General features: G+C 44.0%; 1 protein-coding gene across 6 annotated transcripts in view; it reads right to left on the bottom strand.

Moving 5' to 3' along the window:
* The window catches only part of CELF2 (CUGBP Elav-like family member 2), a 308,590-nt gene that overhangs the window by 76,587 nt on the left and 210,015 nt on the right, over positions 1-21,988 (bottom strand). For all 6 annotated transcript variants that reach the window (XM_058532399.1, XM_058532404.1, XM_058532400.1 and 3 more), the window contains exons 4-5: positions 10,019-10,067; positions 1,799-1,933 (exon numbers count right to left, since the gene is read on the bottom strand). In XM_058532399.1, coding sequence (XP_058388382.1) covers positions 1,799-1,933; positions 10,019-10,067 — 184 coding nt within the window. The remainder of the gene's footprint in view (positions 1-1,798; positions 1,934-10,018; positions 10,068-21,988) is intronic.

The following is a 21,988-nucleotide window of genomic DNA, read 5'->3' as shown; positions in this document are numbered from 1 at the left end:
ATGAAAAAAGCAATGATAGCACAGGAGTGGGACTGAGAATAATCACAGGAGAGAAAAGTGGCTCTAATTACTAAATTGGCAGCAGAAAAGGGACTGCAAAAATATCGTCTTTCCTCCATTTTTATTCTTCATTTCGCCACACTGCCTTTTCCCATGGGATTAGTCTCTCCTGGTTTGTCTGCCTCAGTGGGCATATACCTATCCTGACTGCAGTAGATGGATGGTCGAATGTGATTAGAAGCTCTCATGGTGTGAAACTGCTAGGATGGCACCTAGAGAAGGAGGACAGAATCCTAGTATCCTTCTGCTTTTGAGGTGGTACAGGAGCCAGAGGTTGTGCCGGCCACCAGTACGATGAACTCTCTGTGTGACACTGGTGATGGTGTGGGTGGTAAGCTACAGATTAGTCTGAGGCGCTGGGTCTGCTGTTTAGGGATCACACTCAATATCATGTCTTGCTCAATTTTAGAGTCACATCTCTTCAGCAAGAGCTAACCACCACCAGTTTCAGAATTGTTAGAGAATGCATCCACTGTGATGTCCATGCCTCCTCCTCTCTTTTTTAAACCACCTTCAGGAGAAAATACAGGGATTGCAAGCTTGGAGCTGTTCCACCTCCTCCTACTTTTCCTCTAAACTCCCTCTGGTTTGGGGCTCTGGAGGCGCAAGTAGGCGGAAAACTTTTGTTCTCTGCGCCTTGGATTCTAGCAGCTGACATCATGAAACTCTCTGTCTAAGAGTCAAAAGAACAAATGTTCTTCCTTACATGGTGCTGAATTTAGGTAAAACCAGGGAGATGGGTGAAAATGAATGCTTCCATACTTAAGGCCCAACCTCTTCTTTCAACGTGTGGTTTGGGATGGCAGTGCTGTCCCAGGCCAGAGACTGAGAATGAAAGATGTTTCTCCTGAGCCCCATGGAAACTGCCCTGATAACTACAACAACAGAATGAAATCCTCTTCTTGTTGCAAAAATACGGATTTCTTAGAAGGACTGAAAAATATGTTTTACATATATGCTTTCACTCCGGCCTCCCTGGACTGACTCAGGAAACTGAAGTCCAACGAGCTTTAACGCTCAGTGACAACCCTCATGAGGGGTTGAAGGAAGGAGGTGTGTGGCATTGTCAAAGAGGGAGGCCAGCGTGCAAAAATACTGGTTTTCCTCAATGCCCTGGGCCTCAGCCTTTGCTTCTATCATGGTGACAAGAGGAGCCTACAATCTTCCGGACGAAGTCATTTCTCTGTCACTTAGCAGACTCTCTGTCCTCCGGACTCAAGGAGTTTTGCTCTTTGAAATAAAACCCTAACACCCCGAGACAGGCCAGGTTACTCTGAGTCCATATCTCTCTGCCCGACTTGGGGACATCAATGTTTTCTTTTTGGTTTACATCATTGTCTGGAGGCTCACCCCTTAACATTTCTCTTGGGCACAGGCAGAAAGCCCGAAGACTAAGAGGAAAACAACAAATATTCTCTCTCTTCCTCCACCTCTCTCCCTCAACCCCCCAAAAGCTACTTTGAGACTGAAGAGGGCTAGGGAGCGACAGGGCAGCCTGTTGGCCTCGTGTCTGACAGTGATAGCCTGAGCTAATATGTTGGCATTGAGACCTTCTCCACTGGAGAAATAAAAGGTGATCATTTCAGCTTCGGGGAAAAGTTCAGGTTGGATAACTTTATCACACGGGATGTATTACAGGGTAACCTCTTGCTGTGTGCGGTGCCTACATCTACCTTGACTGTGACACAGAGCTCCAATTAGCACTTAAGGGAAGAGACTTTATAGACAGCACACTCACCTCGGCTCAGCCCGTCGGGTCCCCGGAGGATCCGGCATTCTTCTATCTGGCCAAATGGAGAAAACATCACCCTGATATCATTCTCATTACATTTCTTCGAAACCATTCCTATGAACAATTTTCTGTCTTCCACAGCTAGGAGACAAAAATAATGAATGAGCAGAGGCCATTTCATCTTTTTCCTTGTAATCAATGCTTCATTACCACATCAAACCGGGTCCCAGTCATCCGAGCCTGAAAACGGGTCCCAGGGCTAACTCTTCAGACTTCCAGTCTCCCCTCCTCCTCCACACACACCATCCTGCCTCTGCTCTCCTGCCTTGCCCTTCCTGAACATTTCTTTTCTTCGTGAGCTTGTCCTTACTAATAAAACATCTTCACAGGACACAAAACACTGTGAAGTCCTTTCTCCCTATCTGGAAATTCACAGTAACGTGTTTACTAAAATACTAAAGTTCCGCATAATTGCTAAACACCATTCCATAGAGATATTTTTGGATACAGATTTTCATTTAGGTTTTTTGTAGATGTTCTTTTAACTTGAGTGACAGGGAAAGAAAAAGGCCGGGAGAGGGAAAATGACATGAACAGATGTAGTGGAATAGTAAACAAAACTTGTAACAAAGCATTCAACAGAAGAAAACATTCTTCTCCTCTGATTTCACATTGCTTTGTCCCCACTGACCCAGACAAGAATAAGAGATGAGAAAGATGCTCATTTCTCCACATAGCTAGTCAATGACCTCCTTTCCGTAGACTGCTTATGCAGCCTAACCAGGACAGCTCCTGGTCTGTGTGTTACAACTAAAGAGGAAGGCAATTCTAGTGAAGAGAATGGGGCTGTGGCTACTTGCGAGTCATGTCAGGATGGCCCCAGGCTCCGGTGACACATATAACAAAAACCGATCAAGGAGAGAACAATACTATTCCACCCACTTGGAGGTAGGATTCTTGATGAGCAGAAATGCATTTTGGGTGTCATGACAACAATGGGCCAATTCTAACCTTGGAAGCTGATGGGGGTAAAGGTTAGAGAAGGTTGACCTCTGATGACCTGGGAGATTGTCCTCAAAATCGACACGCTTGTGCTCAGGATAACTGGCCTACGCTCAGCTCAAAAGCACGATTATAAAGAATTATAGGACAGTGTTTAGAACTTCTTTTAGGAAAGAGCAAAAGATTGTCACAGAAGCCCTTGGGGAGAAGTCTTGTTTATTTCCCATGTTTCATTTCAATCTATTTCTTAGAATTAAAAATAAAAGGATAGCCGGCTGCACCAGCACTTCAGAAAGTCCTGGCTTAGGGGAAGGGCTCTGCCAAACACTACTTATGTACAGGCCTTCGTTTTGTATCTGTGGTATAATCTCGTCATTGCTATTTAACTGGCTCTTATTTCTGTTTCTCTTATTCCTTCCCTGGACAGCAAGTGTCTCATTTTCATTTAACCTACAACAACAGATACTAAACTTTCTAGGGCCAGTTGCTTTGGCCCAGATACGTGGCCCGTGCCCTCCAGGAGCTGGTACAGAAGATCCATCCATGAATCAGTAACGTAACACATGGCGCTTTACTCTGAAGCGGAGCTGACAATAGAACTTGGCAGGAGTGGAAAATTCTATCTGTGATGTCCACCCACTACAGTAGCTAAAGCCACGTGTGGCTACTGAACACTTGAAAAGTGGCTAGTGTGATTGAGGAACTGAATTTTTAATGTGATTTAATTTTAACTAAGTTAAATTTTAAAAGCCACGTGTGACTACTGCATTGGACAGTGCAGCTCTGAGGGGCTTCAGTGAGATGGCTAAAGGCTCCTAGTCCTGGAACTCTGGACTAAAGTGAGAGACTTGAAGATATTTCTTCTAACTCTAGAAGAAACCTGAGGCCCAGCAGGGGGAAGGGACTTGCCCAGGTCCTTCAGTAAGCGGGGGGCCTAACCTGGACCCCAACCTGGTACCCTACTCTCAGCCAGGTTTCTTCTCATTCTACTATGATTCCTGCATGTCCAGAGGAGGCACAGGAGACTTAGAGGGGAGAGTGATGCTGTGATTAGCGACCTAGGTCCTGATTCCAGTGCTGCCATTACACTGATGCGTGACTTTGGATGGTGAGCTGACCTCTGGACCGCAGTCTTGTCATCCATAAAATGAAGGTTTAAACTCAATTCTTTTTTCTTTCTCTCTTTCTTACGTAATGGAGAGAAGGCAGCCGAGCTACATGCTTCGGTTGATTGAAGCATTTGGGGGGGAGGGAATGCTGGAGCTCAGAATCCCTTCCACCCAGCCTCTCTCCACACTCGTGGCAGCTCCTAAGACAATGCAGAGAAAATCCAGGGCTCCAAGGAATACAGGTTGAAAACTACAATTCCACTGTACTTGTAAACTATGACTGGTGCATTGAAGTGTGTGAGAAAGGCTGGAGGGAAGATGTGGGATCTAAGCTGGCCTTTAAGAAGCACAGGCAGGATCTAGATGGGACGGGGGAAGAACATACTCACTGGGCAAGGTACACAGTTGGGAATAAGTAAGGACTGGCTTTGGGTGGATGGAGGAAAGCAGCCTGACTTCAGCACACTATGCATCATTTTCTGCTTCATCTGTAGAGAGGGGCTCAATGTATGAGGAAGGTAACAGATCTTCTCTAACACCAGGTCGACCACTAGGATGCCGGACTCCTTAACACGTGAGGATTCTGGTGGCCCTGAGAGGATGCGCGTTCCCTTGACCAGTTAGGGGAAAGGGATGGAACTGACTGAAATGGGGCAGAACAGGGAGGGAAAAACTTTTAGTTGTAGGTGTTATTCCCCTGCAACTTCCCTCTCATCTCTGGGACTCCTACCCAAGGAAGCGATGGCTAATATCCTGATGTGAGAAAAAAAAAAATTCCTGTTTTCTTTTTTTTCCTGAAGAATCTGGTTTTAGTTCTTTTAAACAAAAGCAAATGATAAATTCCCAGTTGGTCCTTGGTTTCACTGGTAAACCTATAATTATGGTATTTGGCCAAAACAATTTGCAGGATTTGAGCTTCAGGGTGATGCTAGAGTAAACTAAACAGGCAGCTTCTGAGTAAGCTGGAAAATGATTTTTTCCTAAGATGAATTTTAAGAAAATGGAAACCAGTTATAAAGAAGTCCTGACTTCCGAGGTATCAGGAAAGGTAAACACGCTCAGGCAGGGAGACGGAGAACTCTCATTTTTTTAAATAACAAGCAATAGCTAAGAAAAAAACTGGAAACCTACACCATCCTTGTGCTATTCAAAATGCTAACTTCCTTCCCGGTGTGTGTGAGTGTGTGTGACTGTGTGTGTGTGTGAGTGAGCACTGGCGAGTGTGCACACATAACGAAAGCTGCATGTTTGCAAGCCTTTGCTCACCAGTGTAGCTCTGGGGTTTTAACAGTTGGGCCCTGTTTGTTTAATGGCAAAATGGGGATAACTACACACATCCAGCTTTCCTCACCCTTGAGTTTTTCCTATTTTCCAGTGAAAATTTATTCATAAAATTGATTCCTGGGATGCCCACTTTACGGATCCCTACACAGCTTTGTCAACATTTTAAATAAACATAATTATCTTGAATTCACTTAACTTTTTCATCTATTTTTGATGAATTTCTTGGTGGGTTTTCCCTCAGTATTCATAGGCAGTAAGCATCTCACCATTTTTTTAATCAACAAGAATGGCAATTGCTTAAATAAACCTGCTCTGTTCAGAGTATTCTGCTAAGTGCTTTAGGGGAATTAAAGAAAGATAAAAGATAAGGTCCTTGCCCTCTAGGGAAAAAGTCTGTTTTCCTTTGGCATAACCAAGGAACGAGGGAGAAATACTTTTATATACAAAGTGCTGCACACATGGGGTCACAGCCATCAGTTATGACCACAGCAGAACTGAAAGGTGTTCCATACTAGTGGCCATTTCCAGTTCTCCTTCCACTGTTTAAATGAGAAAGGGTTAATATTACAAATGGGGACTTTTTTAAGTTCGGGGAATAGAAACTTCATCTAAAAAAAAAAAAAATCCCTCATTGTAAGTCTCTGCTAACACCCCGGTGTACAATCTGTCAAAGTCACACCTGGATTCAGGGCAGCCTGAATTAATTAACAACTTTTCAATGTGTTAGTGCTAACATATGGCATTTAATACTGCCTCGAAATCAGTGAGTCTCCCCACTTTGAATTTCAAAATTATTTCTTCATCTTCCAGTAAATCGGAAAGCCACTGGATGGGAACACCCCGAGAGTCCTCTCTACTGGAAGCTTGCAGCTCATCACCCTCCCGCCACAATATTTAGTTAACTTGACTTCTGCGAGCTCTGAACTTGATGATGCACGCACACTGGGGTTTTCGGAGGCCTTGAGAAAAGAGACGGGGGCTTAAATGGCATTTCTGGATTCGAGGCTTGAAGGACCCCTGACAACTTGTGAGGTTGGAGGGTTAAAGCAGGACGGATTTATGCTCTGTCCAAAGAGTGAAAAACAATCCTGTCAACCAGGAGCATGACACAGGAGGGAACACTGGCTACAGCCACTGAGATCCCCAGCACAGAACCAAGGGCAACCCCTATGCTTTTCTTTCTCATCACTCACTGCTAGACAAACTTCAGATCCAGCAACTGCATTTCAATTTCAATCTTGCACAGCTGCTATCTTTTTCTGCATAGCAACAAAGGATTAAAACTGGAAAACAGGCCCTCTGAGGGGATACAGAATGAAAGAGAGTAACTATGTTTGTGCTAGTTTATGCTGGTGCCTGAAATCCACACCTCCTCAGTGTGCTTCCTACATCCAACTATGGGCAATGGAAAAATAACAACCAAGTTGGATTGTTGCAATTTGGGTATTTATTCAGTGTGTTCCTTTTACAGGTCTCAGCATTTTATTGCTAATCCAGAATGAGATTTTTTTTTTTTTTGGACACCTGGCACAGATGCACAGGGGCAGGAAGTAAAACGCTGCAAGTTTGCATAAATGTGCTAGAGGCTGTAGCTTAAATCAGAGCCAACAAAAAGGGCAGGTTATAGGAAGCCATGGAGATTCTGGAAGCCCGTTATGTAAAATATGAAAGTGCAGGGCAGCTCTAAGAGCAGACTAACATTTCTGGGCTCACCATAGAGGTTCCCTTTGTCAGAATCTCTAGACGACAAAGGCTTACAAGAGTGATTGCTTTTCTGGATGTCATTTGTCCATCGCTAATTAATCTGTGATTAACAGCCCTTTCTTGCTCAGCAAATACAAAGTTCTAGCAATCTGAACATCGTGATGATGAAGACAGTAACTGTCTAACTGTGATGAGTCCTTTGTGCCATCCATAAATGTCAGCAAACTCAATAAAAGTGCAATTAGAGCTCGTTAGATTTCTTTCACAACTGCAGGAGCTATTTAGAGCATATGAGCTGAAGAAATCTTCGTGCTCTTTGAGCTCTGGAAACTATGCTTACCTGTCAAAACTGCCATGTGAAATCAGAGAAGGCTTGCAGCTCTTATCGCTTGCTTTTGCAAATTATACATTTCTCCTGATTCTTCAGTCAGGTCCAAGGAAAACCTTGAAACCTGTTCATGTCTGTGCAAGGTGAGGCTCCATGAGCCTCGATAAAGAAGAGCGCTTTAAAAGCAGCTTTCAGTCCATTGACACTTTCTGGCTTTTTTTTTTTTTTTACTGGGAAGTCAGAAAATAAAGGTCAATCTACAAAGCAAAGGGAGAATGGGCCCAACGAGAAGGTTGGGCTTTTCCTTCGTGAGTACAGATCTGTGCTTCAGTATGAACAGCCCAAGTCTGGAAAAGCCAGCCTCTGTTGCTCAGAATGCACTAGATTGGCTGCTAGCTAGCCAGAGTTACGCCCATAACTTAGCAGTTATGAATATTTACTATGTGCCAGGTATGAGGCTGAGCTCTTTAGAGATGTTAACTTATGTACTCCTCCAATGACTTTGTAAGGTAGGCATTACAAGAGGAGTTCAGACTACAGACCACCAAAGCCCCTGCTTACAGCTGGAGACGCGGAGGCCAGGTGGTTAGGGAACCTGCCCAAGGACACGACTAAGAAGCGCAGGGCCAGGGGTCAAGTCTGGGCCCTCCAAAAGAGTTTTTAACTACTACCCAGTGTTGCTTCATGAAAAATGGCGTTGTTAGGTATTCTCTCATCTTAATCAAATAGTGCCCAATCCTGCTTGTCTTTTGAGATCATGCAAAACTGGGTGTGCCCATGGCCGTCTTATTCTGTCATTGTGGTTCTAGACCCAAAGCAAACATCACCCTCAGTGTCTGAAACAGACAGTGGACAACAGAGGCAATGGACCCTTCTGAGACCTCCCAGTTTTCTTGTGGACAGGATGCTCTAAGTCAGGGTTCGTGCCGGGGCGGTAGAAAATGCAAAAGAAGAAATCCTTTCATGGTACAACGATGGGTATTTCAGGTCAAACATTTCCAACTCAGTTGTCTAATGTGTCATGTTTTTATAACTATGACCTAAGGTTCAGAAATAAGACAAACCCTTCTTCCCAGACTTTCATTCCATGGCCTTTGTCCTGACACTGTTTAGAGAATTATGGGGCCAAAGGATAGGGAACATCTCTTGGTGGCCAGAAGCTCCCAGATGATTTTCACTGATAGGATTCATGCCACAAATACAAGATTCCTCTCTCCTGTCTCCCATGAGGAATAGAACAGACTATAAACATGCATTTCTGGAGCAAATCGGCATGGGTCGAGGGCCTCCTGCTTGGGTAGACACACTCACTGCAGAACACTATAAGGCCAGGGAAAATCTGGGTGATGATGATAATGAACATTTTATACCAGTGCTCTATCATTTACACAGCACTGTTACAAATATCTTATATGAGTCCTAAAAAAAAAAAGGCAATCTATGCGAGGCCATTACCATTATTCCTATTTTATGAATGAAGAGATTAAAGTTCAGTCTTTAAGTGACTATTAGATACTTAAATCAGTAGACAGTCTGTCAGGAAGTGCCATGAGGTCAGGGGCAGTGTCTTCTGTAGTCTTTTCTTCCTCATCTTTTTGAAATTCGTTGCTGCTGCCCCAGCCCCCAGCAACATGCCTGACTCACGGAAAGTCATTAACGAATAACTGTGAATAAAAGGATGATGTGACTTGACTAAGGTCCTGCAACAAAGCAGTGGCAGATTTTAGACCCTCTGACACTAATGCATGTTTGTGATAAAGCAGTATAGGAAAAAGGGAACTGACTCTCAGAGAAGGGTGCGGCGGACCTGAAGATGGTGGGAAAGCACCCAAGTCTACTCTCCGACAGACAGATCAAGTGCTAGCAGCACCACGATGCGACTGGGAATTTTCTTCAAAACTTTCTAGTCGGTGAGGAAGCCAGAAAATGAGATGCACTACAATTAGCAAAAAACACCTTGTGGAGAGATTTAGAGCCCAATCATAATTTACATTTGCAGATATGCAGATCTCCAAGTGCGTGGCTTCTGCCCTGATTACTAATTAATGAGGTGCAGAGCTGCCCGTGGAAGGAAACCGTGCTGATTATGTCAGCCTTGTGGGACAGGGAGGCTCTGAGGTCTGAGACACTAGAAGATTCCTTTAACACACATTTCAGTAAATGCAAAGAACAAAACAGGGACAGATGGTTTGTATAAATGGAAGCAAAAACTTAAGAGAGAAATGTGGCCATCAACCCTCTCGTGTCTTGGAGAGGCAAATCTCAGTTATTTCACGGACCTCATCAAACGCATATTTTCGCACCGAGTGTAAGCTTATTTAATCAGCAGACTGAATTCTGAATGAATTTGGATGCAAATCCATGGGTACAATTTAGAGAAGAGTGCCAGAAGACAGTCTCCAAGCCAGAGAGGAGCCAACGAAAGCAGAAAAGGCCCCCTTCCTACTCATCTCTGCATAGAATAAGGTCATTCCTCCCCATCGGGGTCCCGTGCTGCTCTGTGGGAGGAGATACACAAGGGCAAGAGGCCACAGGGTCACCACACAGAGCAAGTCCCAAACAGAGGGACACAGACAACCATTTCTTGTAACATCTTTGCAGGTCTCTACATGGGAGATAAATGAGGCAGGAGAGGAGGTTCACATTTTTCCAGACAGGCCAGCTGCAGTGGAAGTTTCCTGGAACAGCTCTCTCTGCCTTTCAGAGAGAAAAAGCAACTGGGGCTGGCTCCTCCCTCCCCCACCTGCCTTCTTAACTTAGAGAAACAGACATGAAATGAGACAGTCGGTCACCACCTACCGTTTGACTTTTCACTATCTGCAGGTTTCATCTGAATGGGATGATGCATCTAAAAACACAAAAGTGAGAGAGTAAAGGCAGATTGAACAACTGTATAAACAGTCTCAGAAATCCCACACTATTAAACTTGAGTTCTGATATTCTGATAAGGGCGCACAAATAGTAACAAGACCGCTCCCAGTTAAAAGTAACCACATTAAAATGCAAGCCTGTGTTTGATGTTCAGCAACAGAGTCCTTTTAAGTCATGGGGCACTGGCACGCAGTCTTTAAAAGCTTGGGGTTTGCAGTCAGACTTGAGTTTGAAACCTGGTTCTGCCACTCAGTATAGTTTCTGTCTGTATCTTATAGGTAATCCTGGTTCTGCCATTCAATATAGCTGTGTGACCTTGGGCAAGTGTCTTAACTTCTCTGAGCTTGAGTTTCCTCATCTGTGAAATGGAAATAGCATCTGCATAGTAGGGTTGTGAGAATTAAATGATAAATGCATGTAAAGTCCTTAATAAATGGGGAATAGGGAAAAAATAGCTATTTTTATTTTGCATTATTACAAATTTACATGCACGCTATCTTTTTTTTTCTTTTTCTTTTTTTGGTGAGGAAGATTGGCCCTGAGCTAACATCTGTGCCAATCTTCCTCTACTTTGCATGTGGGACACTGCCACAGCATGGCTTGATGAGCGGTATGTAGGTCTGTGCCTGGGATCCGAACCCATGAACCCTAGGCTGCTGAAGCAGGGCACGCCAACTTAACGACTACGCCATCAGGTCGGCCCGAGATTATCTGTTTTTCTTCTGGCCATTCTATGTCTGCTGCATGGGTTTTTCTTAGGTCTCACAGTTATGAGTAATCTGAAGATCTAGCAGTGGACCGATTTAGGCACTATTATATAATTTTGATTAAACACAAGTATGGAATAGGAATGCAGAGCCACGGAAAGAATGGAAGGAAGGAGAGAAAGAGGGAAGGAGAGATCTTATGATCATGCTTAGTATGTGCGCAGGAGCAGAAAGAACCTGAGACAAAATGGAGCCAAGATCCCGAATCGTGGCAGAACCGGGTTCTCTACGGCTCGTTATGCAATGCCCATCACACCACTGTGCACGATCCGCAGTTTACTCCAAGTACAGAACGCTACCACCATTTCCAATTAAAATAAATTCCTCCGACTACTTCCAAAGCTCCTCTTGCTTCATACTTCACCATACCCCAAGGAACACAGAAGCCACAGGGTAGATGGAATCACTGGCTGTGCAAATGCTTTTACTATAGTCGGTCCCGTTCTCTCTAAACCTTTAATTTCCCCAGTGGACTTCCATCACTCACAAGCCACAGCTCTGGGCTTCATCTTATTTAAATGAAAGGGGAATGGTACTTGGCTCTGGCACTTAAATGATAGGAAATGATCATCCAGCAGTCAGGACCATGTGCCTCTGACGCCTGCCAGGGTCATCAAAACACGAGAGGAAGAGGAAAGAGGGAGTACCATCAGAGGCCAAGAGGCTAAATAATTCAGAGCGGCTTCGTTTATTCTAAAAGGCAAGATGCTCTTATGCATAGAACATAGGCCTTGAGGTGTGGGGTCTACTCGTATTCCCAACTCCATTCCTTAATGTATTCAATTTGTGGAGGAGAGACTAGAATGAGAACAGACTGTTTAGGGGTCAGTAAGTAGACTAGTCTTTTCAGAAAAGACTGGAATATATACTTAAAAAGCAGGCAGAACTAAACCCTGAACTGGCCTAAGGAATGTGGCCTCTATCCTACAGGCAATGGAGAGAATGACCAAAAAAAAAAAAAAAATGTTTGGGGAAGATGGACTGAGTCCTTGAGTAAGCTGTCCTTCCAACACGCCTTTATCTACTCATTCAGCAAATACGTGTGAAGTACCCACTGTGACCCACGCTCTACGCTAAGAACTGGGGTACAAAGGCCCAGTAAGGAAGTTCAGACCCTTCGGGGGCCCACTGTGTGCTGGTCAGTGCTATGTAGACACAGGAATGAGGCATTGTGGGAGCCCAGGGGAGCAGGCACTTCATTCTGCCTGGTGAGGGAAGAGAAGGCTTTGCAGCAAAGGTGATGTCTGATTCGAGTCCTCAAGGCCAAGGTGGACTTGCCGGCAGAGGAAGGGGGGATGGCATTTGAAACCAATGGAATATCCTACAGAAGGACACAGTGGTGACCAAGACTATACTTCCTCCTAGCAAGGGGTCCAAAATGTCTGTGGGGAAGCACACAAGAAGAGGCTGCAAAGACTGTGGGCGTCCCAGTCTCAGAGGATCTTGTGCGCCGAGGAACTGAAACATTGTCTAAAAGTCAACGGTCAAGCGTAGGAGATTTAAGTAGCAAAGCCAACGACACCAAATTTGTATTCTAGAAAAGTCATTTTTGGCTACAGTGGAGGATGGATTATAGAGGAGAGATGGAGGAGACAGGGAGAACAGTTAGGAGGCCATTGCAAACATCCATGTGAAACTGAAGGTCTAAAGGTCAGAGGTGACTGGCTGGATGAGCGGGAGAGGGAACCCCAGCCCTGGACAACTAGATATATTGTGGGGTCATCGTCCAAATAGGGAAAACATAAGCAAGTAGTTTTGGGGAAGACGGATGAGAGCAGGTCTGGACATGCGACATTTGATGTGACTGCGACGTAGAGAGAAGTTGGGAATGTGAGTCTCAAGATCTAGAGATTGCTCTGGGAGGTAACGCCAGAGGCCACAACCATGGATGAAACTGTATAGGGAGGGAAAAAGTAAAGAGAGACAAGAGCCAGGGGCAGACCATGGAGAATATCAGAAAGACGAGGCTAAGAGGGACAGAGCGAAGGGCAGTCAGAGGAGCAGGAGCAACTGGTCGCACAGGAGCCACGCGAGGAGAGCTTCAAGAACAATGTGGTGATCAGAGCAAGCGCCACTAGACCCCATGGGGTGAAAACGCTCAAGCATCCTTTTGGATTTGGCAATAAAAAATTCTTTTCGGGGGGCTGGCCCGGTGGCGTAGTGGTTAAGTTCAGTGTGCTCTGCTTCGGCAGCCCGGGGTTCGTGGGTTTGGATCCCAGTCGCGGACCTATGCCGCTCATCAAGCTATGCTGTGGTGGCATCCCACGTACAAAATGGAAGAAGATGGGCACAGATGTTAGCTCAGGGCTCATCTTCCTCAAGCCAAAAAAAGAGGAGGACTGGCAACAGATGTTAGCTCAGGGACAAACTTCCTCACCAAAAAAAAAAAAAAAATTAATAATTCTTTAGGGAATTTATCAAAAGCAGTTTCTGTGGGGTGGTGGGGGCCAGAATGCCAGTTTGTAGGGAGTAGGGGAGTAAGAGGAAAGATAACAGTGGATATGATAAATGTAGACAACTATTTCAAGATAATGAGCTGCAAATGAGGGAAGATAGGAAGCCTGAAGGAAGATGGGGGTGCGGTCTTTCCTTTCCAGGTAGAAAGACTTGAACAGGTTAATATGCTGAAAAGACTCTGATGGGATTCACAGATTAAAGGTACAGGAGAGCGGAGATAAGCGCACCTACATTATGTACGGGACACAGAAATGAAATGGATGTGACTCTTGCCCACAGGGAGCTTACGATCCAACACGGTGGTTGATATGCACATATATAAAGAAGAAGAAATGTGACCAACATCAGAAAAGGAGCACAGAGCGCATGTGTAGGGCATGGAGGTCTGCAGGAGGAACCTGGGAGCCGCAGGTCAAATTCATTCCACTCCAAAGCTGTGAAGGGCCCTGGGAATCATTTAGTCCCATGCTCTTGATTTATAGGTCTGAAGGGAATAAGTGGTTTCACTAAGGACACACAGCTGGTCCATGACAGAGCTGGGATCAGAAATCTAAGCTCCCTGCTCTTGATCCAGTGTCAATTCCCCCACAGCACATTGCTTCTCCACAAAATGCCCAACATGGGACTTGGACATATGAGCCTACGATGAAGAACCGCAGGCTGCACTCAGTGAAGGCGCCTGTAATATCCCCTTTGATGAAAGTAATCTTCCCTCCTCTAAACTCCCATAACACTTTATCTATGTAGCTTTATGATGCATATTACACTCAGACTTGACTCTTGCTTTTCTTGCAGCTGCTGAGAGAATTAGCTCAGTTTCTGACCTAAGACTATCCAGAAGGCTCAGGAATGAGATAGTGGTCACCATAAAGCAGCTCCTGCCACGGCAGACTTGAACTTTGTTTTGGGCCCAGAGGTGGAAAAAGTCAACTTCACCAAGATCTGGATCATCCGACCATGGTGATTTGGAATGGGTGGTCACCCTACTGCAGGTATGCTCCGAAGACAACTTAGATAATGTATCTAAAGCACTGTGACCTTCTTGGAGAGAGATGTTCACCCGGTACCATCTTAAGAAAGGCTCATTATCATGAGCAGTTCATTTGAGTTACAAATTTCTGATCAGATACAGGATGTAAATGTCAAGGAAGACAAAAAATGGTTTGGAGGAGTCGTTCTCAAAATCTCATGATTCCAAGAAGTTTGGGAGATTTGTCGAGAGCAGTAGGGAAGTTATTGTAAGGGAGCAAACATCCTAGTTTAAAGTTTCAAGTTATAATAAAGGGATTCTTTCCCTACAACAGGAAATGGTTTCAAAGATTTGACCCAGTATGACTCTAAGACTACTTATTCATTCACCTATTTCTGCCTTTACTAGACACTCTGTTAGGTGCTGGGGATACATGGATGGAAAAGAGCTCTCGTCGTGATGGAGCTTGTAAAGTAGTGGTAGAGACAGTCAACCAGTTCCCACAGAATGATGTGTGCAGCGTGGGAACTCAGAGGAGAGATACCAACATGGACGAGGCTGGCAAACTGGAGAATGTATCTCAGCTGAAGCCATGTTTGAGTTCAGTCTTGAAGGAACCTTAATACTAGTTGTGACATGAGTGAAGGAGATTTCAGGGAAGGAATAACACATTTGAAGGCACGGAGTATGAGAAAATAGGTTATGTTGTTGCTAAAGAATGATGGTATGGCATTCTAACCAACAGACGAAGCAAGAGAAGTCTACAAGATCATTCACCAAATGCAAAATACATAAAGCACAACAAGACTAACAGTGGGGAATATATTCATGGATCGAGCAATTTCACGTCTGAGGGAAACAGTGCAAGTCTACTCAACCCCAAATTGAAACTGCTCTAGGAACCAGGATTGGCAGCCAGTGACCACACCCTCAGCACCTTGCTCAAGAACTAAAGACGAAACCAGAACTGCCGCTTCTCAACACTGCTTCTGTCGAGATTAGGGAACCGGCAGTATCCACCGCCAGAGTTGGATGAGACAGGAGATTGGAGCTCCATGCTGCGCTCTGCACTTGGAGTCCCAGCTGACAGCAACTGCCCAGAGGAAAATAGGCAGTCACTCTTCCAACCTCCTAACGTCTCACCACTTGTAAAGAAATCTCAGAGTCAGGATGGAGGCTAGTTCCCTCCTCCTTCTGTCTATGGCAGTGAGCATATGATCTTCAAGAATTTTTAAAGAAGTCCCCTAAGAGATGTGCATTAATTAAATTGAGACTGAATCTCCATAACCATAAAAGATTGGCTCTGTCTCAAAAAATCTTCAGTGGTCTGTATTGTCATGATCTGTCTATACTGTTGGAGGCATCTAGGAATTTCATAAACACCAGCCTGTGACATTCACAGGGTAGTTTTCCTAGGGCATGGTGAAACAGTAGCAGCGAGTCTCTTACTTGTGATCGAGTCAGCTGTCCTTGGAGCAAACTTAGACAGCAGGAGGCCTCTGGTTGTCTTAAACCAGGCTCCCTGTTGGCAGAGTGCTCATCCCAGGGAGATAGTAAGGTCAATCACTTTGGAAATACATCCTGGTCCATGGGAGTAAATTTGACTTAACCTATTTCATCAAGTTTACATTTCTATGAAGAAAGCCTTCTAAATCCATTTCCTTGAAGATCTCTATGACTGCACATGATTTTCCTTTTTATTGCAGACCAACATTTTGCCTCAAGTTACACATTAAGGTACTAGTTAACTTGGTCTCTATTTAGCCCTACTTGTTTAGAAACAAATGAAACCTAAGGGGAAATTTTAAGAGCTCCCTCCCTACATCCTTCCCAGGGTGGCGGGGGATTGAAGCCACGTGTGTTCCTCAGAAATCCCTTGTTTAATTGCGTTTCCATCTGTGTATTGAGCATTGCATCACACACACAGAAGGTGGAGACTCACAGAGAGGGGCCTTGTGATCACAGCTCACTGAGGCGCCATTTCTTTGGGGTCGATAGGCTTTCATAATATGCAGGCTGCTCCTCTCTGACACGGGCGGAGCTGCCATCCGTACCTCTCTTGTGGGAAACTGTCCGTCAGCGCTGGAGCACGCCAGCCTTCCAGTATAAAGCCTCACCCCTTATCCTCCCTCCTAATGAGTCAGTGGCATTTGGCCCTCGCCCCCCTTTTCCCCTCGTATACACACAGGACCCCGGAACCGGGTTTTCCAACGCCTGGTCTTCAGAATGGCAGATCTCTGCTAGGACCTGACGCTCCTCACTCCTGAATGTGTTGACCTTCGATTCGTCACAGAAGAGCCCAGCTGTGGCTCATGAAAATGAAAATGAGGATACGAGCTTGGAGCAAAGCCATTACCCACCATCTATGGGGGTAACTGCACTATAGGGAGCTGAACATAACCCTGGCAACAGCTGTCACTGCCTCCATTACGAGTCCTATCATGTCACAGGGACAGAGACGAGGCTGGGCCACAGAGCAGTAGCATTCACTAACTGCGTTCTCTCGAGTTCCCATTATAGACCAAGTCTGCCATGATGCCCCCAAACCTCTCTGCCTTAGTCCTGTGATGAATACGATTCTGAGTTTAAATAGCCAACATTAACACAGGCCAGGGCTGGGAGTTGGAGGACCCGAGGGAAGGACATGGTTGAGAGGAAAGTGACGCAGCTGGTTTCGCACACACAGGAGAACTCGTGTTGAAACTCGGTTTAACCCCAGCCATCGCCAATTGATGAGTTAACCACCTTTAACACCAGATTCAATAAAAAATGCTATTTCTAACCTGAAATGGGTTTTACGGAGTCACTGTTATACATCTCTTTATTAAACCTATCCCGCCTCCTTGAGAGAGCAGCCGTGATGGCACATATTATAAGCTTACGGCCCATAAAATATTTAAAGGGAGAAACAGAAGGGCGGGAAAGAAGTGAATTCACAAAAGAGCTATGGGCCAAATGAGAAAACTAAGGGATTCCAGCCAGGAGAGGCAAACTGGAATTATTCTTTCACTCTATGACAACTTGGCAAATGATTCATGCAGAATACCTTGTATCTTTCTGTACAGTAGACTATGAAATACCAAAAGCACCTATATGTTCTGAATTTTTCTCAAAAAAGTTTTATAAATGGCAAAAATAAGTTTCAAAAGAATTGCCACCAACCGGAGGCACACCAACCCCCCAAATGAAAGTGCGTGTATTGTCAAGGGTTCTTCTACTATAGGAAGGAGCCCCCAAAGCTATATAGGCTGGCTTATCTCTTTGGGTAGGTAATTTTGCCATTTCACTTGCTGTTATATTATCCTCTGCACAAGGAAGATTGGGAAGAAACAAAGGTAGCTTTAGGAATGTTGACTTATCAGTATTGAACAAGAACTTTTGAATTTCTCTGATTTTTTCTATTATGATAACAGGATGGTAAACTTGCTAAGATATCTTTAATAGAATGACACCTCTGCAAGAATGTAGACAAAAATAACGTGTTGAATCAGTCAAAATTGCCTTCTATCGTTGGGACAAAGCCCAACTTGGAGCTCATAGCTACACGTGTTAAGTGAAGTGGAGAATTTGGACAATTTTTGTGAAAATTGAGGAAATCTTCCCTTTGCTCTCAATTTTCCTGTGCCAAGCATTGTTGCAGGCTCTTTATATGTGTTAACTAATATAAGTGTCACAACACTCTGAGACAGCCATGTATGAGGAGCTGAGGGAGAGAGGGATAGAGAGATTAAATAACTTGGCCAAGCCATATAGCAAGTCACTAGTGGAGCAGGGATTCAAACTCGAGACTGTCTGAGGCCAGAGCATAAGCCCCCACCGCTCCTCCATACTGCCCTAGCATACATCTAGACAGTTGTACTGCACATAAGTTTGGGGTTTCCAAGAACCTATAAAATTACCAAAATTTTCTTCTTCCATACTAGACGTAAAGACCATCTCAATCTATAGATTTCTTCCCAATTAGAAACTCACGTATGAATGTGTGCAATATACATGTGTACATGCATATATGTTTATGTGTGTATACATTTCACATACATGTATGTATAAAATACTTTAAATTAGCCTCAGAACAAAAATTATTGTCTGGGTGTTCTCCATGAAAAAGGCAGGTAAGAAAATTTAAAAAGCTGCAGTGATTGAAAGAAAAAACCCACGGCCTTATGACCACGTTAGGAAAGTGTGGTCCAGTGCACATGCCATTTGACTGTGAAGGAACTGTACGTTCCAATCCAGAGGCTCAATGCCAGTTCTTCTACAATCCCTTCTAGCCCCTCTCAATAAGACACACAAAATGCAATTAGACTCTGAGCTTTGTTTCATGGGGCAAGCTATCTGAAACGTTCTATGCCTACGTTGATGAGAAGCAAATTGGTGATGAGCGAGATCAGCTATCAAGTGTTCTGTGAGAAGAAAGTACTAGTTTTGAATCACTGACATTAATCGATCTTACATTTTGTGGTCTCTTCACAAACTGTGAGTGCAAAAAAGTACACTGGAATCTATAAAACGAGTCAAAATGTGAACCACTTATTGGACAGGCCAGCATTTACTCCAGGAGGCCCTGGTATCTGTGCAATGATTGGATTGTGCAATGCCTGTTTACTTGACTACTGCTTTGGAAATTCTGGAGAAAACTGAGTGCAGAGCTGCCCTGTGAAGATGCAGATTCCTTGGTGGAAGCAGACTGATGGTCATCTATGCGTTGAGTCACGGTACTATCCCAAATGGCCCTTTTGCGCATCGTCATTAACCGAGTTAACATCGTAGGTGCGTAGAACACTTTCAACCAATATTGCTGACAAATATTTTTATAAAAGTTATCTAAGCTAAGAAAAAAGGGGATTTGAGCGTGACAACAACAAAGAAACATAAGTTATCCATTCTCTTCCCGTGGCAAAAAAACATAAGTTATCCATCCTCTTCCAGGGGAAAAAACACCTAGTGGAAATAAATTACTATTTCTTCCTAATAGCCATGCATACACGTGATGTGCTTAAAACGCTGACTGCATAATAAATGCTCAATAAAGTTATCGTTATTATTTTACATAGTATAAGAGTTTCTTTGAGGGAAAAAGGACAAGGTCCTGTTGGAAAGCTAAGAAAATATACAGTGGCCTTTTCTGGCCACCTGGGAAGTACACAGCTATCTTGCCCAACTCCCAGCTTTTTCATATATACTAACAATCCAGGGAAGGAGAAACACCTGTAGAACCCAGAATTATAAATCTGCTTTGGCTTATTAGGCTCCAAGGCAGCTTTTTTTTTTTTTTTTTGGTGAGGAAGATTTGCCCTGAGCTAACATCTGTGTCAATCTTCCTCTATTTTGTATACGGGATGCCACCACAGCATGGCTTGGTGAGCGGTGTGTAGGTCCACACCCAGGATCCAAACCCATGAACCCCGGGCTGCCAAAGTGGAGTGCGCGAACTTAACCACTATGCCACTGGGCTGACCCCCATGGCAGCTTTGTTAGCTGTAAGGACACCACCTATTTACATTCCTGTTACAATCACGTGGTATATACTAAAGGGAGAAAAAACAAGCAATGTAGCCATTTAATCCTGGCAAAAAATAAAATAAATAAAATATTGCAGGAAAATGAGATTACTCTGGGTGGAATTCTATGAGGGAATTTGGAGTCTGTTATGGTGATTAAGTCATCATTTCTGACAGATGACTCTAATGGGCTGTCAAACACCATTCCACAACCCCATCTGTAACTCAGTTACTCAGCGTCCTTGTTACTCAGCCTATGTTACCTTCTGTATATAAAACACACACAAACAAGAGGAGACACGGCCCGGCTTTTATTATACTCATTAGCTATGATTAGGTTCCGTGTTTTCATACTAAATAATAACACAAGCTTCCATTTTGCTTTATTTATTCTCAAAATGAGAAGAAAAATGAATAGGCTCAAAATAGGAGGCATGGAACATGAGTGAAAAATAATTGTCGAACAAAGAGCAAGTGTAATGCTTTTAGAAGCATTGCTATTGAAGAAGAATGTTAATCCTTTCTTAGTTTAATTTTTCTCAGGATTATATTAGTATAGTACTTAGGGAGGTAAATCTACGGTGCTTTTTAACCCTCCAGTCAGATTTGGTGCCTAATTAGCTGTTATTTCAGTAGAAAGTATTGTTATTGTGTTGAGCAATGTTATTACGAACAGAAAGCAATTTCTTTGATAACATTTCATTTCCTCCCTCTCCGTCACTGTGTCTTGGGGATATAATAAACAATTCAACCAGTCAGTTGAGCTCCCCAAAACATTTGGTGAAAAGCAAATCAAAACTAGTTAAAACTAAAAAATGGTACCTAGGTTTGTCTAGAATCCTCTGTTTAGATCTATATGTTTTAATGACCAAAAACTGGAGAGTATAAAGCAATTTTGGAAATGGAGATAAATGGAAAGACTCAATGTAAGGAAAAGCTTGTAGAATTATAGAGCTGCTGGGGCAATATTATGACAGCCCCAAACACAGCAAAAGACCACACGAGGATTTTATGTGACAGCTGGAAGATCACAATCACTACTGACTGATGAGCCAAAATTAAGAGAAAGGTAATAATTTGCCCTTATCACTATGTGGGAAATATAGAGATATCCTTTCCAACCGTGATTTCTTTTCGATTGTGGAGTTGTCTTCCAAAATCAATGATGGATGCTCCAAGAGCCATTCTTCCAGATGTTACCCAGATGCTAAATTAGACACGCTTCCTAACTGAGCCATGCAGAATATACGCCAAAATCATAATGCCTGACCTGGCCCTTCAGGAGTGGTTTAATGACCTGGCGCTTCATTTACATTTCCAATACTATGATTCTACAGGGCACAAACTTAGGATAATCTCATATTTTAAGACAAAGGAGTCTGGTTTAAAAACAAATTGTCCTTTCGACATTAGTCTCTCCTCATAATGACCACCTTTGGGCTCAGTTCTCACACAGCCTTGGAATAAAGGAGAACCCAGCCTGCCAGGATCCTGGTGGCTCCTTCCCCATACTGTTTTTAGGTCATTCACTGTTACCCAGTGAATTGGGATTAACCAAACCCTGCATGCTGGTGAGTGATGGCACAGCACCTCCCATGCTAACCTTGACTCCGTGTGGGGAAGCCCATTTTGTTTAACCTGCCCTGCTGCCTGGGTCCACAGGGCCTGTTTACTCCCTGAGTATCCAGTTGGGAGTCCTAGCCAAACTGGGAGCTTGTCTCCTCCCCTGGTCTCTCTGCCTTCTTCCCAGGGCTCCACTGGGTTAGTGATAATCCCTGGTACTACTTCCTGGAATTATCTTTACTCAGACTCGTTCAACCACACCCCTGCCTCATCCCCATAAGAAATATCCTGCCCAGATTGGACTTGAACTTCTGTCACTCACTGGGAACTTTTGGTGCTGGACTGAGACCACTGCTTACAGCTCTTCATTCTTGCTCACTCAGAGTCCTGCAATGGCCTCTTGACCACTTCTGGTTCTTGCCTCCCAAACCATCTTATACACCACTGCCTTTTTAATCCGTCTAAAATTCAAGTCTAATAATTTCTCTTCCCTGCTCAAAAACTTCCAATTATCTGCCAAATTCAATTCCAGCTCTTTGGCCTGTCTTTCAAGGAACTCCATGCTTTGACCCTACATTACCTTTTCAGGCTTATTTCTCATGATTGTTCTACATTTCTCTTCTATTCTGGTCAAACTGGA

The sequence above is a fragment of the Diceros bicornis genome, chromosome 36, assembly GCF_020826845.1.
Source record: "Diceros bicornis minor isolate mBicDic1 chromosome 36, mDicBic1.mat.cur, whole genome shotgun sequence".
NCBI classification, from domain to species: Eukaryota; Metazoa; Chordata; class Mammalia; order Perissodactyla; family Rhinocerotidae; genus Diceros; species Diceros bicornis.
The sequence above is the reverse complement of the archived record's forward strand: the minus strand, read 5'-3'. Positions and strand labels throughout refer to the sequence as shown.